The 14,799-nt window shown below is 44.5% G+C and overlaps 1 protein-coding gene across 3 annotated transcripts in view; it reads left to right on the top strand.

The window, feature by feature from the left end:
* Nucleotides 1–14,799, top strand: part of SULF2 (sulfatase 2) — a 135,180-nt gene that overhangs the window by 114,099 nt on the left and 6,282 nt on the right. For all 3 annotated transcript variants that reach the window (XM_056549009.1, XM_056549011.1, XM_056549012.1), the window contains 6 exons: nt 1,340–1,544; nt 1,937–2,174; nt 2,268–2,364; nt 10,531–10,625; nt 10,746–10,805; nt 10,882–11,051. In XM_056549009.1, coding sequence (XP_056404984.1) covers nt 1,340–1,544; nt 1,937–2,174; nt 2,268–2,364; nt 10,531–10,625; nt 10,746–10,805; nt 10,882–11,051 — 865 coding nt within the window. The remainder of the gene's footprint in view (nt 1–1,339; nt 1,545–1,936; nt 2,175–2,267; nt 2,365–10,530; nt 10,626–10,745; nt 10,806–10,881; nt 11,052–14,799) is intronic.

The raw sequence follows: 14,799 nt of genomic DNA, 5'->3' as shown, positions 1-14,799 counted from the left end.
CCTGGTGTTTGGCAAGGGATTCAGACGACGGGGCGCATACCTGCAGTGGCAGGGAGCCGTCACAACCGGCTACTGCGCGCTCTGTGCATGTGTCTGCGGCGTCTGACGTTATGTACGGTCGCTGTCTAACAGCCTCAGGAGTGCCGTGCCCCCGTCAGACGCCAATAGGAGGGGCGCGGCTAAGTATCCTGACGCTGTCAGTTGTATCAGCAAGCGGTCAATGAGTCTGATGTTAGTTGCTATAGTTACAATTACGTCACTAGTGTGTAAGTTAATCGGTCAGTGGGAACTATTAAGTCACTAGTACATACACAAGTCAGTCAGTGGGAACTATATGAGGTATGTCTGTTAGTATCCATTATATTCCGAGGTCACATATAGGCAAAAGAGAGATTTGGAACATATGTAGCAATATTTATGTACCACTAATAATTTAAACCAGGGAAGCATAATAGACCATAAGCTGGTTTAAATAACTTATGGTTTAGATATATCATAGAGGCGGCTAAAAAGAAGCAGTTTTTATCCAGCCAATACACAAACCTGACTATACATCATGAATCTGAATTATAAGGTCAGGTTGTATAGCCCTGCTTGAGGGACATGTATATTAGAAAATAATTAGAAAGAATATTTAACCTCAATAATGCACAGGGTAACCAAAGGAGCCAATGAGCCATGGTCCGACTAGGTGCCTCATATATTTTGGAGGGGCACTAAATTAGTCAGATTTAGTGTCGGGTCCTGGGTCAGGCTCAAAGGGTAAACCCACAGTTAGAGAATAAAAAAATTTCATGAAATAAGGAGGGGTCGAGGCTCGAAAGGCACGAGATGTCCGTTATCATTAGGTTCCACTAATTTGCAATGCGGTCACTAGGGTGGGTCGGGGCCATGCCTAATTATTCCGGATGAGGGAACAGTATATGGGCCTAGTGAACCTAGACCGCCCCTATCAGCTCTCATTGCCCTAATCCTAGGCAGGATGGTCAGCCCTAAAAAGGGCGGTCCCGCTCACATTCCTCCTAGTGCCCTAAAGGCCCTACACTAGGGATGATGACTCTACCTCAGAGGGTCAGCTACAACCCCCCCACTGGCTACCTATCCTTCACCGTTAGTGTGACCGCATTACAAGAAACATGCATAACTAAGTTGTTCATTAAGACAATTGGCAAAGGTAGGGCACGCAACCTAAGAAGGTGGTGTGATGAGTTACTTTATATATTAAATGTGTGATTAATCTAAGGAGATCACTTTGTTACTCATGTGATGTTACATGACAGCAACTTGTTTGCATCTCATGTCAACTTGCATTATTAATATTTTTCTTTACTCTTTGCAGAAATGGCAGTGTGTTGAGGATCCCACTGGAAAGCTGCGGCTGCACAAGTGTAAGGGGATGGCAAGTGTTTCTGCACCCTTGGACAGTAAGAAGCTCTCTCTCAATCTCATGAACAGTTACTATACCAGTGATGAATGCAACTGTGATCCCATCTACTACAAGCTGTCTACGCTCGGTCGCCGCAAGAAGCTGCTCACCAAGAAAAGTGAGTTCTGGAACAGTGACAGATTGTGTCTATGGAAGGCATTTGAGTGCCATAAGTACAGGATTCCTCGTCATTGATGCCCCACTCGGGCAAGGAGGATTGCCAGGCTGAAGCAGAAGGTAACACCTCTGAGTAGTGGAACAGATGAGGTTCATGCCTGACTTGCCCCAGTTCACACAATGCACATGATGGGCAGTTGCTAGATGCTTAATGTTGTGTCATATGGGTTCTAGATGACAGCAGTGGTGCTGTGTTGTCTCCTTTCACCATCTAGTGGCCTGTTTGTGGTATTACAGGAGCTAAATATGATTTACATAGTAGTTTCACATCTGGCTGCAAAGGGTCCATCTTACACTATAACATATTAACTAAACGCCTCCTTGTTATTGCAGAGTACAAGGCCAGTTACCTAAGGAACCGCTCTGTTCGATCTGTGTCTATTGAAGTGTCCAGTGATATAATCAATATGGATATAGAGCAGGAGTATGAGCCTGTGCTGAGGAGGAATGTCACCAAGCGGCATAAGCCAGATGACGACGATGAGGAGGATGAGGATGCTGACGATTTCAGCGGGACAGGAGAGGTTACAAATGAATTGGTTGTGCCCAGTGCTGTGAAAGTGACACACAGGTAAGAAGTTGGTTGTGAGGGAGGGAGGCTGCAGCTGTAAAAACTGATGTGCAACATAATGGTCTGATGTAAGTCTTCTCATTTCATATTCAGGTGCCACATTCTTCCCAATGACACTGTGCAGTGCGACCTTGATCTCTACAAGTCTCTGCAGGCCTGGAAGGATCACAAGCTGCATGTTGACCATGAGGTAAGAGCAGTAAACATCACCCCTCTCCTACAGGAAGTGTATATCCTCTGACAGGAGTATACAGATCACCTCTAAAATGAATAGTGAGAAATAGCCATTGTGTACATACATTATCCTATATTATTCTGCTGGTGGGGTCACTGTGTACATACTGTACGTTACTTATCATACTGATTCTGTGTTACACCCTGTCGTTATTTTACTTAAAAATATAAATGTTACAATAATAAACACCATAAAAATAATACAAACATATACCTGTACAAAAAGGAGTCCATAAATGTCCATCAATGTGTGTTCTGGTCCAGCCACATTCTCACCAGACATACACCACTTTATTAACAACCTCCACTTGTGTAAACTACTAAACATTGCAATTTTTGTCTAAACAACAGCAACAACAATCATAGTATTACCTTAACCTGTGCACAATACCATTACTAATATAATGATACTAAAATCCCTGGACTGGTTGCATTTTTGTCTCCCCTAAAATAAGTCATTTGTGTCCAAACAATGTTTTTTTTTTTTTTTTTTTTTTTTTTTTTTTTTTTTTTTTGGCGGAAGGGGGGGGGGGGGGGTTGTCGATGGCCCTAAGCAGGATCTTCTGTATATATAAGGTTTTTTGGTGGATAAAGGTGGATAAAGATGATACTGCAGACAGGACCATGTTCTGGACAGTATGGGGACCCCTAGTTGTGGTTTTTATAAGCCATGATATCTATAAATTAATTGTAAATAATAATCATAATCTTGACAAAACACTCATCTTTTAAGATGTACAACATATGAAAAGTTTTTGAATCTGACGGTGCCCAATTAGAAGCGTGGTCAATCCAACCATTCACAAGGAGGAAACTCTCCACTCCTGCATACAAGCCATTTGACAAAAAACCATATGGGACATCAGTACTGATCCTGAGTTACATCTTGTATTATACTTCAGAGCTGTACTCATTATTCTGCTGGTGAAGTCACTGTGTACATGCTTTACATTACTGATCATGTGCTGATCCTGTATTATATCAATATTATGAATTCACTATTCTGTTGTAGTTCTATTCAGAATGTGAATGCAGCGCTTCAATGTCTGTGTACATAAGGCTAGAGCAGGGGTCTCAAACTCAAATTATCTGGGGGCCACTGGAGGTAGAGGCTGGGTGAGGCTGGCCCACATGAAGTATTGGACCAAAATTAAAAATTTTTACAACTGATGCAATCTTAAAGGGGTACTCCAGTGGAAAACTTTTTATTTTATTTTAAACCTCTTAAGGACGCAGGGCGTACCTGTACGCCCTGCGCCCGGTAGCAGTATATAACGCGGGGTCACGTCGGGTCGGTCCCGACGGCTAATGGCAGCCGGGACCCTGGGCTATTAGCGTGCGGCACCGATCATTGTGCCGCGCACTGTTAACCCTTTAGACCCGGCGTTTAAAGTTGATTGCCACGTCTAAGATGAAAGTAAAAGCTCCACGGCAGCTCAGTCGGGCTTATTGGGACAATCGCGGTGAATTCGCGATGTCTAGATCAGCTAGGACGCGAGCAGAGGTCCCCTTACTTGCTTCCATCCAATCTGTGATTGATTGCTCCAAGCCTGAAATCCAGGTTTGAGCAATCGACCACCCATAACTCTGATCTTTGCCATGTCAATGCACGGCAATGATCTGTGTATGAGATCGGTATGTGCTGTGTAATAGCCACACGGGGGGGTCTATTACACTGCAAAAAAAAAAAAAAAAGTTTGAATAAAAAGTTAATAAAGATCATTTAACACCTTCCCTTATAAAAGTAAGAATCACCCCCCTTTTCCCATTTAAAAAAAAAAAACCTGTGTAAATAAAAATAAAGATATGTGATATTGCCGCATGTGGAAATGTCCGAACTATAAAAATATATCGTTAATTAAACCGCACGGTCAATGGCGTACGGGCCAAAAAGTTTCAAAGTCCAAAATTGCGTATTTTTGGTTACTTTTTATATCATTAAAAAAAAATGAATAAAAAGCTTTCAAAAAGTCTTATCAATATAAAAATGGTACCTATAAAAAATGAGCCCTCATACTGGCCCATACGCGGAAAAATAGAGAAGTTATAGGGGTCAGAAGATGACAATTTTAAACGTATATATTTTCCTGCATGTAGTTATGATTTTTTTAGAAGTAATACAAAATAAAACCTATATAAGTAGGGTACCATTTTAACCGTATGGACCTACAGAATAAACATAAGATGTCATTTTTACCAAAAAATGAACTACGTAGAAACAAGCCCCCAAAAGTTGCAAAATTGTGGTTTTTTTTCTTCAATTTTGTCGCACAATGAATAATTTTTCTGCTTCGCCGTGGATATTTTCATTAAATGACTAAAGTCACTGCAAAGTAGAATTGATGGCGCAAAAAATAAGCCATAATATGGAATTTTAGGTGCAAAATTGAAAGAGTTATGATTTTTAGGAGGTGATGAGGAAAAGATGAAAATGCAAAAATGCAAAAACCCTGCATCCTTAAAAGAGTACTCCGCCCCAGGACATCTTATACGCCATACAAAGGATAGGGGATAAGATATCAGATCGCGGGGGTCCCGCTGCCGGGGACCCCCTGGATCTCGGCTACAGAAACCCGCTTTCATTACTGCACAGAGCAAACACGCTCTGTGCGTAATGACGGGCGATACAGGGGCTGGAGCATCGTGACGTCACGTCTCCGCCCCTCGTGGCATCACAACCTGCCCCCTTAATGCAAGTCTATGGGAGGGGGCATGACAGCCACCACGGAGCCATTAAGTCACGCTGCTCCGGCCCCTGTAGCGGCGGGACCCCCACGATCTGACACCTTATCCCCTATGCTTTTGGATAGATTTGTAAACAGATTTGTAAATTACTTCTATTAAAAAATCTTAATCCTTCCAGTACTTATTAGCTGCTGAATACTACAGAGGAAATTATTTTCTTTATGGAACACAGAGTTCTCTGCTAAAATCACGAGCACAGTGCTCTCTGCTGACATCTCTGTCCATTTTAAGAACTGTCCAGAGTAGGAGAAAATCCCCATAGCAAACATATGCTGCTCTGGACAGTTCCTAAAATGGACAGAGATGTCAGCAGAGAGCACTGTGTTCCAAAAAGAAAATAATTTCCTCTGTAGTATTCAGCAGCTAATAAGTGCTGGAAGGATTAATTTTTTTTTAATAGAAGTCATTTACAAATCTGTTTATCTTTCTGGCACCAGTTGATGTAAAAAAAAGTTTGGCCCTTTACTTTGACTTAAAGTTCATGGTGGAGAAGAGCTTTTCACACAGATAGGTACTCCCAAAAAGGCATATGATCTGCTTGAATGTCCTAGAAATCTCAGGAAAGTTGGTGGGCAATTCTATCCTAAATTGTCCTAGCTTGTCTGTTTTTCCATTTATATCCCTGAACTTAGCTTTGAGTTCAGAATTGCATTGCAGATCAATTAGCTCCATTTGAAGCACAGGGGGGGCATCTTCCACATTGAGAAGGGGGTCAGCCAACATTTGAAAAGAGGCAGAGTGTGTCTTAAAGTCTGAAAACCTGCCATCAAATTCTTCCTGTAGCTTTGCTATGGCATCAGTATACTTAAAAAGCAAGTACAGTGGATACAGGAGGCACTCACCACCCGGAATAGTGCAAAATTCGGTTTCTTTATTGCATTGGTGCAGGAAAGAGTCGAACAGGTGTGGACGCAGCACACCGAGCAAAGGTAACGGCTATTTCACGCCACCTCCGGGCGCTTCTTCAGACCACCAGTATACTTAATACTACTGAATGGTGTGCCCGAGTCCATGAGTACCTTGCGTGTTGGGAAATGGCAAAGGTTTGTCTGAGAAAGCTGGGCTTTCCATAACATGAGTTTTACAGTGAATGCCCTGACATTGTCATAGGCAACAGTGACAAGCTGCCCCTGGCCTTGTAACTTCTTGTTTCATTCAGCTCCTGTGTGATGTCAACAAGAAAAGATAAGTCCATGAGCCATTTGGGATCACTTAGCAGAGGAACAGCCACCCCATCCATCTCCATGAAGGCTTTAACTTCTGCTCTCAACTCACAAATACTCTTTAAGACGTTTCCCCTGCTAAGCCAATGCACCTCGGTGAAGTATATAACATCCTCATATACTTACTCTTTCCTCTAAAACGGCGCAGAACTGCCGATTCCTCCAGCCCCTGGATCTGATATGGTTGATGAATTTCACAACGTCGGACATCACATTGTCAAACTTCAGGCATTTGCTGCAACGGGCCTGCAGAGCACCCTCCTTTTGTAGTTTTCTTTGAACATGTGCCACAAGTCCATTTTTCCTCCCTGTCATTGATGGCACTCCATCAGTTGTTATTACTGCAAAATTCTTCCATAATAAGCCAGCATCCACTATGGCTTTACACAGCTAGCAGAATATCTCCTGAGCAGTGGTCTGGCCATGCATTGGAATCACTGTGAGCAACTCCTCCAACACTGCAAAATTGTCATCGATACCACGGACATATATTGCGAGCTGCGCAGTGTCAGTAACATCTGTGCTCTCATCAAGAGCGACTGAGTATGAATGGAAATGTTTAGCTTTTTCACACAGTTGCTCATAAATGTTACCTGTAGGGTCAGAAATGCGCTCTGCCACTGTGTTGGCTGAAAGGCTGATGTTGTTAAACTGACCCTTCTTTTCTGGACAGACTATACTTGCTGCCTGTAACATGCACTTTTTGATAAACTTGCCTTCTTTGAATGGCTTTCCTGCCCTAGCAATCATCTCACTCACCATGTAACTAGCTTCGACTGCTGCATCCCTCTCTTTGCTTTCTTGAAAAGCTCTTGTTGCCTCAGTAGATATTTTTTAAAAGGGTAGTCCATTGGTGAAAAATGTATCCTCTATCCTAAGGATAGGGGATACGTTTCAGATCACGGGGGGGCCGACCGCTGGGGCCCCCCGCGATCTCCTGTACTGGGCCCCGGCTCGCTGGCCAGATAGCGTGTGTTGACCACCGCACGAAGTGGCGGCCGACACGCCCCCTCAACACAACTCTATGCCATAGAGTTGTTGTGAGGGGGCGTGTCAGCCGACCCTTCATGCGGTGGTCAACACGCCCCCTTTCCGCGGGCTGACGGGGTCCCATACAGGAGATCGTGGGGAGCCCCAGCGGTTAGACCCCATGCGATCTGAAACTTATCCCCTATCCTTAGGATAGGGGATGCGTTTTTCACCACTGGATATCTCCTTTAAGTTTGGCGACCTGGGCCTCTCACTCATCTCCCTGATATTTTGCATACTCCTCAGCATGTCTAGTTATATAATGATGTCTGATATTGTACTCCTTGTGCACCGCAACATTCTCTGTGCATATAAGGCATGTCAGAATTGCCCCTGTGCTCCATAACAAAATATTACATTTCCCACTTCTTCTGAAAAATTCTGTGTTCATCATCAGCCTTTCTATTCACAGCAGGTTTTGAGTAAGACATGACTGGGGCTGGAAGACAAAAACGTATTTGTACTGTACACAACACTAGTTTATCTCAACTGTACTGCCTACAACAGCTGTAGCCTACAGGGATGCTGCCACTGCGTCACAGATTGCGCCACTGCTTCCAGGACACAGTCCCTATGACACTGGCTGCAGTCACATACACACACTGGGGGAGATTTATCATTAGGTGTCTATTGTAGACACAGATCTACCCCTTTAAACTTCTTGTCTAATTTACACTCTTGCTCAAGATTTACTAAGGTTGTGCACTCCTTTGATACATTTTGTGCAAATATAGCTACGCCCCCCCCCCCCCTCGCTCTACTGTGCACACCTTCTCTACCTCACACTTCACAGAGCTGTGGCATTTTCCCGCTGTACACTGCTCTCATAGCTAGAAGTGCTGGAGCAGCAGTGTGTGCGAACAAAACTCTGCACAATAGTAAAATCATAAATCTTTATAAAGTACACAGAGGGGGAGATTCCCAAAGAATTTTGTGCCAAAAAAAAAAAATTTTGGTGCGAAGAGTATCGACCACATTTTCACAGAGCTTTGTGCCGCGGTTTACACAGTTCTTGTCAGTTTTGTAAATTGTCTGCTTTACATGATATTTTCAAAGGGGTGAGAGTCCAGTTTACATAAAAAATTTCACACCAGCTTTTTAAATGACACAGAAATAGTTGTAGTTTTATTGTTTTTGTTTTCTTCTAATTTTAGATACGTGAATGTGGAGGACTACGTTAGATTCGGCGGTTTCCGATGGACAGTGTTGTTTTTAAATGTCAATAAAAGGGTTAACGAGGGCTGTGGGGGAGTGTTTTTTTTTTGTTTGTTTTTTTTAAATAAAACATTTTTTTTCAATGTGTTGTGTTTTTTATAATTGAATTTTCAGGCTTAGTAGTGGAAGCCGTCTTGTAGACAGTCCATTACTAAGCCGAGGCTTAGCGTTAGCCCCAAAATCAGTTTGTGCTAGACACCAATTATTGCTCCCCGGTACCCACCGCCACAGAAGTGCCGGAAAGAGCCGGTACCAACAGGCTTGGAGCATCAAAAATGGTGCTCCTGGGCCTAGCCTGTAACAGGCCGGCATTATTTAGGCTTGGGAGTGCCAGTAACAATGGTCCTAGCCCACCCTGGTAATGTCAGGCTGGTGCTGCTTGGTTGGTATCTGGATGATAATGAAAAAATGGGGGCAAACACACACGTTTGTTTTTTTTTAAATTTATTTATTAAAAAAAACAAAAAATGAATAGGGTTCCCCATATTTTCAGTATCAGCCAGATACCAACCAAGCAGCAACAGCCTGACATTACTAGGGTGGGTGAGTATCATTGTTACTGGCCCTCCCCAGCCTAAATAATGCCAGCCTGTTACAGCCTAGGCCCAGGAGCACCATTTTTGATGCTCCGGGCCTGCTTGTACTGGCTCCCTGTGGCGGTGGGTACCAGGGTAATAATTGGAGGTTAGCGCTAGCTGATTTTGGGGCTAACGTTAAGTCCCAGCTTAGTAATGGATTCAGTCTATAAGACAGCTAGCACTACTAAGCCTGAAAATTCAATTATAAAAAACAAAACACATTGAAAAAAAAAACACTCCCCCACAGCCCTCGATAACCATTTTATTGAAATTAAAAAAACGCTGGTCATTGTCGCAGTCCACCGAATCTGACGTAGTCCTCTGCATTCAGGTATCTGAAATGAGAAGAAAAGAAAAACAAGAAATATGGGTTTGTACATTTTTTGCTCTCTCCCCTGGGGAGAGCGCACATAATGCAGCGTGTTCATAAACAGGGAGCCTCCAATTGTTGCTAAACTACAACTCCCATCATGGGGGCTGTAGTTAAGCAACAGCTGTGTTCCGCCGGCTTGTTAACTTAATAAATGCGGATCGCAGTGGGTCTCTGGAGAATGACCTGCTGCGATCTGCCCCTCAGCCCCTGGACTATAACTCCCATCATGGATGGCGTCTGCTGGGTTTGGGGGGGGATGCGGTGGGGGTGTTGTTGGATGAGTGGGATGCAGTAGCACCCTCAACATCCACCAGCAACAACACCCCCCCCCCCAGCAGTAGCACCCGCATCATCCGTCAGCTCAAGCTATTACCACCGGAGGGTAGAGGGAATGGGGAGGGGGGTGTTGCTGGTGGATGATCGGGATGCTACTGTTGTGGGGGGAGGGGGTGTTGCTGGCAAATGCTGAGGGTGCTATTGCTGGGAAAGGGGGGTAGGGGGAATGGGGATGGGGGTGTTGCTCGTGGATGATGGGGGTGCCACTGCTGGGGGGGGGGGTTGCTGGTGGACGATGAGGGTGCTACTGCTTGCTGGGGGGGGGGGGTGTTGTTGGATGATTGGGATGCTACTGCCAGGGCAGCCTCATCATCCACCAGAACACCCCTTTCCCCCTACCCCCTGTGATAATAGCATCAGCTGACAGATTAGGGGGGTACTACTGCTAAGGGGGGGGGGGCTAGCTTACCAGGGTCAGTCAGGTGCACCCCGCTCTGTTCCTGGCTGGCTGGCTGGGAGCAGGCCGCAAAATTTAGTACAGTACGGGGAGGGGGCAGCGGCCGCAAACATTTTTTTGGTAGTGTTTGGTAGAACTGGGCATGGATTTTAACAAAACAATTTTGGGGTTCAGTTACATTTCCATCTTCCACAGCTGAACTGACCATGTTGAAATTGTGTTATAGATTGAAACATTACAGACTAAGATCAAGAACCTGAGAGAGGTCAGAGGCCACCTAAAGAAGAGGCGGCCAGAAGACTGTGATTGCAGTAAGATCAGGTATCTCCTCCTGACAGACCAATCAGGACATTCATTGTTACCTGAGGTCATGAATGCTCCTGGACATCTGAGTCATGAGACTATGCTGTGAGGTTACAGATTCCTGTTTCTCTCTCGCAGTTACTTCAAGCACAAGAAGGGGAAGCTGAAGAGTGGGGGCCACTTCACACATCCCTATAAGTAAGAGCACCCCATTGACTGCCTGTGCTGTGTCTAGATGCTGAGTGATGGATCTGACCATGGTGTTTGTAAGCAGGAATTCACTGAAAGAACATGACAAGATTTGGCTTCTGCGGGAACAGAGACGCAAGAAGAAGCTGCGAAAACTGCTGAAGAGGCTGAAGAACAATGACACATGCAGTATGCCCGGTCTCACCTGCTTCACCCATGACAACCAGCACTGGCAAACCGCCCCCTTCTGGACATGTAAGGTCTTATTACTAGAGGTTTGTTACTGTATCTTACTTCAACAGAACTGGAATATATGGCGTATCAAAATAAAACGTTTATTAAGTGTCTATTAAAAGGTAAGAATAATAAATAGTAATGTGCAAAAAAAAAGATGGGGAATAGCAAACAAATCCATAAGTTGGCTAGCACTCTTAAAGGGGTACAACTGGTGCTAGAAAATTTAAACAGATTTGTAAATGATTTATATTAATAATCCTTCCAGTACTTATCAACTGCTGTATAATACAGATAAAGTTCTTTTTTTATTTTTATTTTTTCTGTCTGTCCACGGTGCTCTCTGCTGACACCTCTGTCCATGTCAGGAACTGTCCAGGGCAGGAACAATTCCCCATAGGAAACCTCTCCTGCTCTGGACAGTTCCTGACATGGACAGAGGTGTCAGCAGAGAGCACTGTGGTCAGACAGAAAATAAATTCAAAAAGAAATGAACTTTCTCTGTATTATACAACAGCTGATAAGTACTAGAAGGATTACGTTTTTTTTTTTTTAAATAGAAGTAATTTACAAATATTTCTGGCACCAGTTGACAAAAAAAAAAAAAATTATAATGTTTTCCACCGGAGTACCCACTTAATGTCACAGCACCTAATAGTTTAGCGCAGGGGTAGGCAACCTTTTGGTAGTGCTGTGGCAAAGGTTTTTTCGAAGTTGCTTGGTGTACTGGCAACATGGGTGTAGCTTTACTGTGGGTGGGGTTTGTGTGGGTGGGGCTTGTCACAGGACAATACAGACCACAGAATTAGTCCCCACCATAAAACAGACCCCAGAATCATTCTCCACCATAAAACAGACTCCAGAATCATTCCCCACCATAAAACAGACTCCAGAATCAGTCCCCACCATAATACAGACCCCATAATCAGGCCCCACCATAATACAGACCCCAGAATCAGACCCCACCATAATACAGACCCCAGAATCAGACCCCACCATAATACAGACCCCAGAATCAGACCCCACCATAATACAGACCCCAGAATCAGACCCCACTATAATACAGACCCCAGAATCAGACCCCACCATAATACAGACCCCAGAATCAGTCCCCACCATAATACAGACCCCAGAATCAGGCCCCACCATAATACAGACCCCAGAATCAGACCCCACCATAATACAGACCCCAGAATCAGACCCCACCATAATACAGACCCCAGAATCAGACCCCACCATAATACAGACCCCAGAATCAGACCCCACCATAATACAGACCCCAGAATCACCATCCACCATAATACAGACCCCAGAATCAGTCCCCACAATAATACAGACCCCAGAATCAAACCCCACCATAACACAGACCCCAATATCAGACCCCACCATAATACAGACCCCAGAATCACCACCCACCATAATACAGACCCCAGAATCACCACCCGCCATAATACAGACCCCAGAATCAGACTCCCCTATAATACAGACCCTATAATCAGTCCCCACCATAATACAGACTCCACCATAATAGACCCCAGAATCAGACCCCACTTTAACAAAGACCCCAGAGTCACCACCCACCATAATACAGACCCCAAAATCAGTCCCCTCCATAATACAGACCCCAGAATCAGCACCCACCATAATACATACCCCAGAATCAGCACCCACCTTAATACAGACCCCCAGAATCAGACCCCACCATAATACAGACCCCAGAATCAGACCCCACCATAATACAGACCCCAGAATCAGACCCCACCATAATACAGACCCTAGAATCATATCCCACCATAATACAGACCCCAGAATCAGTCCTTACCATAATATAGACCCCAGAATCAGACCCCACCATAAGAGACCTCAGAATCAGTCCCCACCATAATACAGACCCCCAGAATCAGACCCCACCATAATACAGACCCCAGAATCAGCACCCACCGTAACAGACCCCAGAATCAGCACTCACCGTAACAGACCCCAGAATCACCACCCACCATACTACAGACCCCAGAATCACCACCCACCATACTACAGACCCCAGAATCACCACTCACCATAATACAGACCCCAGAATCACCACCCTCCATAATACAGACCCCAGAATCACCACCCACCATAATACAGACCCCAGAATCACCACCCACCATAATACAGACCCCAGAATCACCACCCACCATAATACAGACCCCAGAATCACCACCCACCATAATACAGACCCCAGAATCAGTCCCCACCATAATGCAGACACCGGAATCAGTCCCCACGATAATACAGACCCCAGAATCGGACTAGACTATAATACAGACCCCAGAATCAGACCCCACCATAATACAGACCCTAGAATCATATCCCACCATAATACAGACCCCAAAATCAGTCCTTACCATAATATAGACCCCAGAATCAGTCCCCACCATAATACAGACCCCAGAATCAGTCCCCACCATAATACAGACCCCAGAATCAGACCCCACCATAATACAGACCCCAGAATCAGACCCCACCATAATATAGACCCTATAATCATATCCCACCATAATACAGACCCCAGAATCAGTCCTTACCATAATATAGACCCCAGAATCGGACCCCACCATAATACAGACCCCAGAATCAGACCCCACCATAATACAGACCCCAGAATCAGACCCCACCATAATACAGACCCCAGAATCAGTCTCCTCCATAATACAGACCCCATCATAATACAGACCCCAGAATCAGACCTCACCATAATACAGACCCCAGAATCACCACACATGTTGCCTCCAACAGGTTAGGGACGGCCACACACATCACATTCCCAGAATGATGTTTCAGAGCATAGGGTTTGGGGCGGGCATATTTTTTACCTTTGGCTATTCTCTGGGACATCATTCTGGGAACATAATTGGCATATCAGTAGTAAAATTGCAATTTTCATTCCACCCCCCCAATAGTACACTTCATCCATTTCTGGAAAATAAATAAATAAATGTAGGAAACGCCCATCCATTCCAAATGTCCAGTACCCACCTATACAACTCCCCTAGGGGGTGGTCTGTCTGTAATGGTGTCACATGTGGGTGTGCCTTTCTTTTATTTTCCTCTGAATGTATGGAACAATCAGCTACTGATATGCCTTAGGCCTCAAATACAAACATAGCTCTATGACTCTTGAGCCCTGTAGTGTGCCCGCACAGCATGTTACATCCACATATGGGGTTACAACATTTAGGGGGAATTTTCTCTTATTACCCCTTGTGCAAATGAAAAATTTGGGGTAACACCGCCATTTTTGTGAAAAAACGGCCCACTGTTCAAAACACCAGTGAAGTGTAAATACTCACAACACCCCTTGTTACGTTCCTTGAGGGGTGTAGTTTCCAAAATTATGGCACTTGGGGGGTCCTGCTGTTCTGGCTCCATGATAGCTCTGTAAACGGTCAAGTCCCCTGACAAAATTCTCCAAAAGCTGAACGGTGCTCCTGCTTTTCTGAGACCTGGTGTGCAGAGCAGTTTATATCCAGAAGAAGAAATGTATTTACAAATTTACGGTAACCCCAGCATTTTAGTGTAAAAATCAAATTTTTCCTTTTCACATCCCACTTTAATGAATATTTTACCAGACACCTGTGGGGTGTTAAGGCTCACTGTACTCCTTGTTAAGTTCCTTGAGAGGTGTAGTTTCCAAAATAGTATGCCATGTGTTTATTTTTTTATTTTTTTTCTTCTCTTCTGAGCATTGTATTGCGCCCGCAGAGCACTTGACGTCCACACATGGGGT

The sequence above is a fragment of the Hyla sarda genome, chromosome 12, assembly GCF_029499605.1.
Source record: "Hyla sarda isolate aHylSar1 chromosome 12, aHylSar1.hap1, whole genome shotgun sequence".
NCBI lineage: Eukaryota > Metazoa > Chordata > Amphibia > Anura > Hylidae > Hyla > Hyla sarda.
The sequence above is the reverse complement of the archived record's forward strand: the minus strand, read 5'-3'. Positions and strand labels throughout refer to the sequence as shown.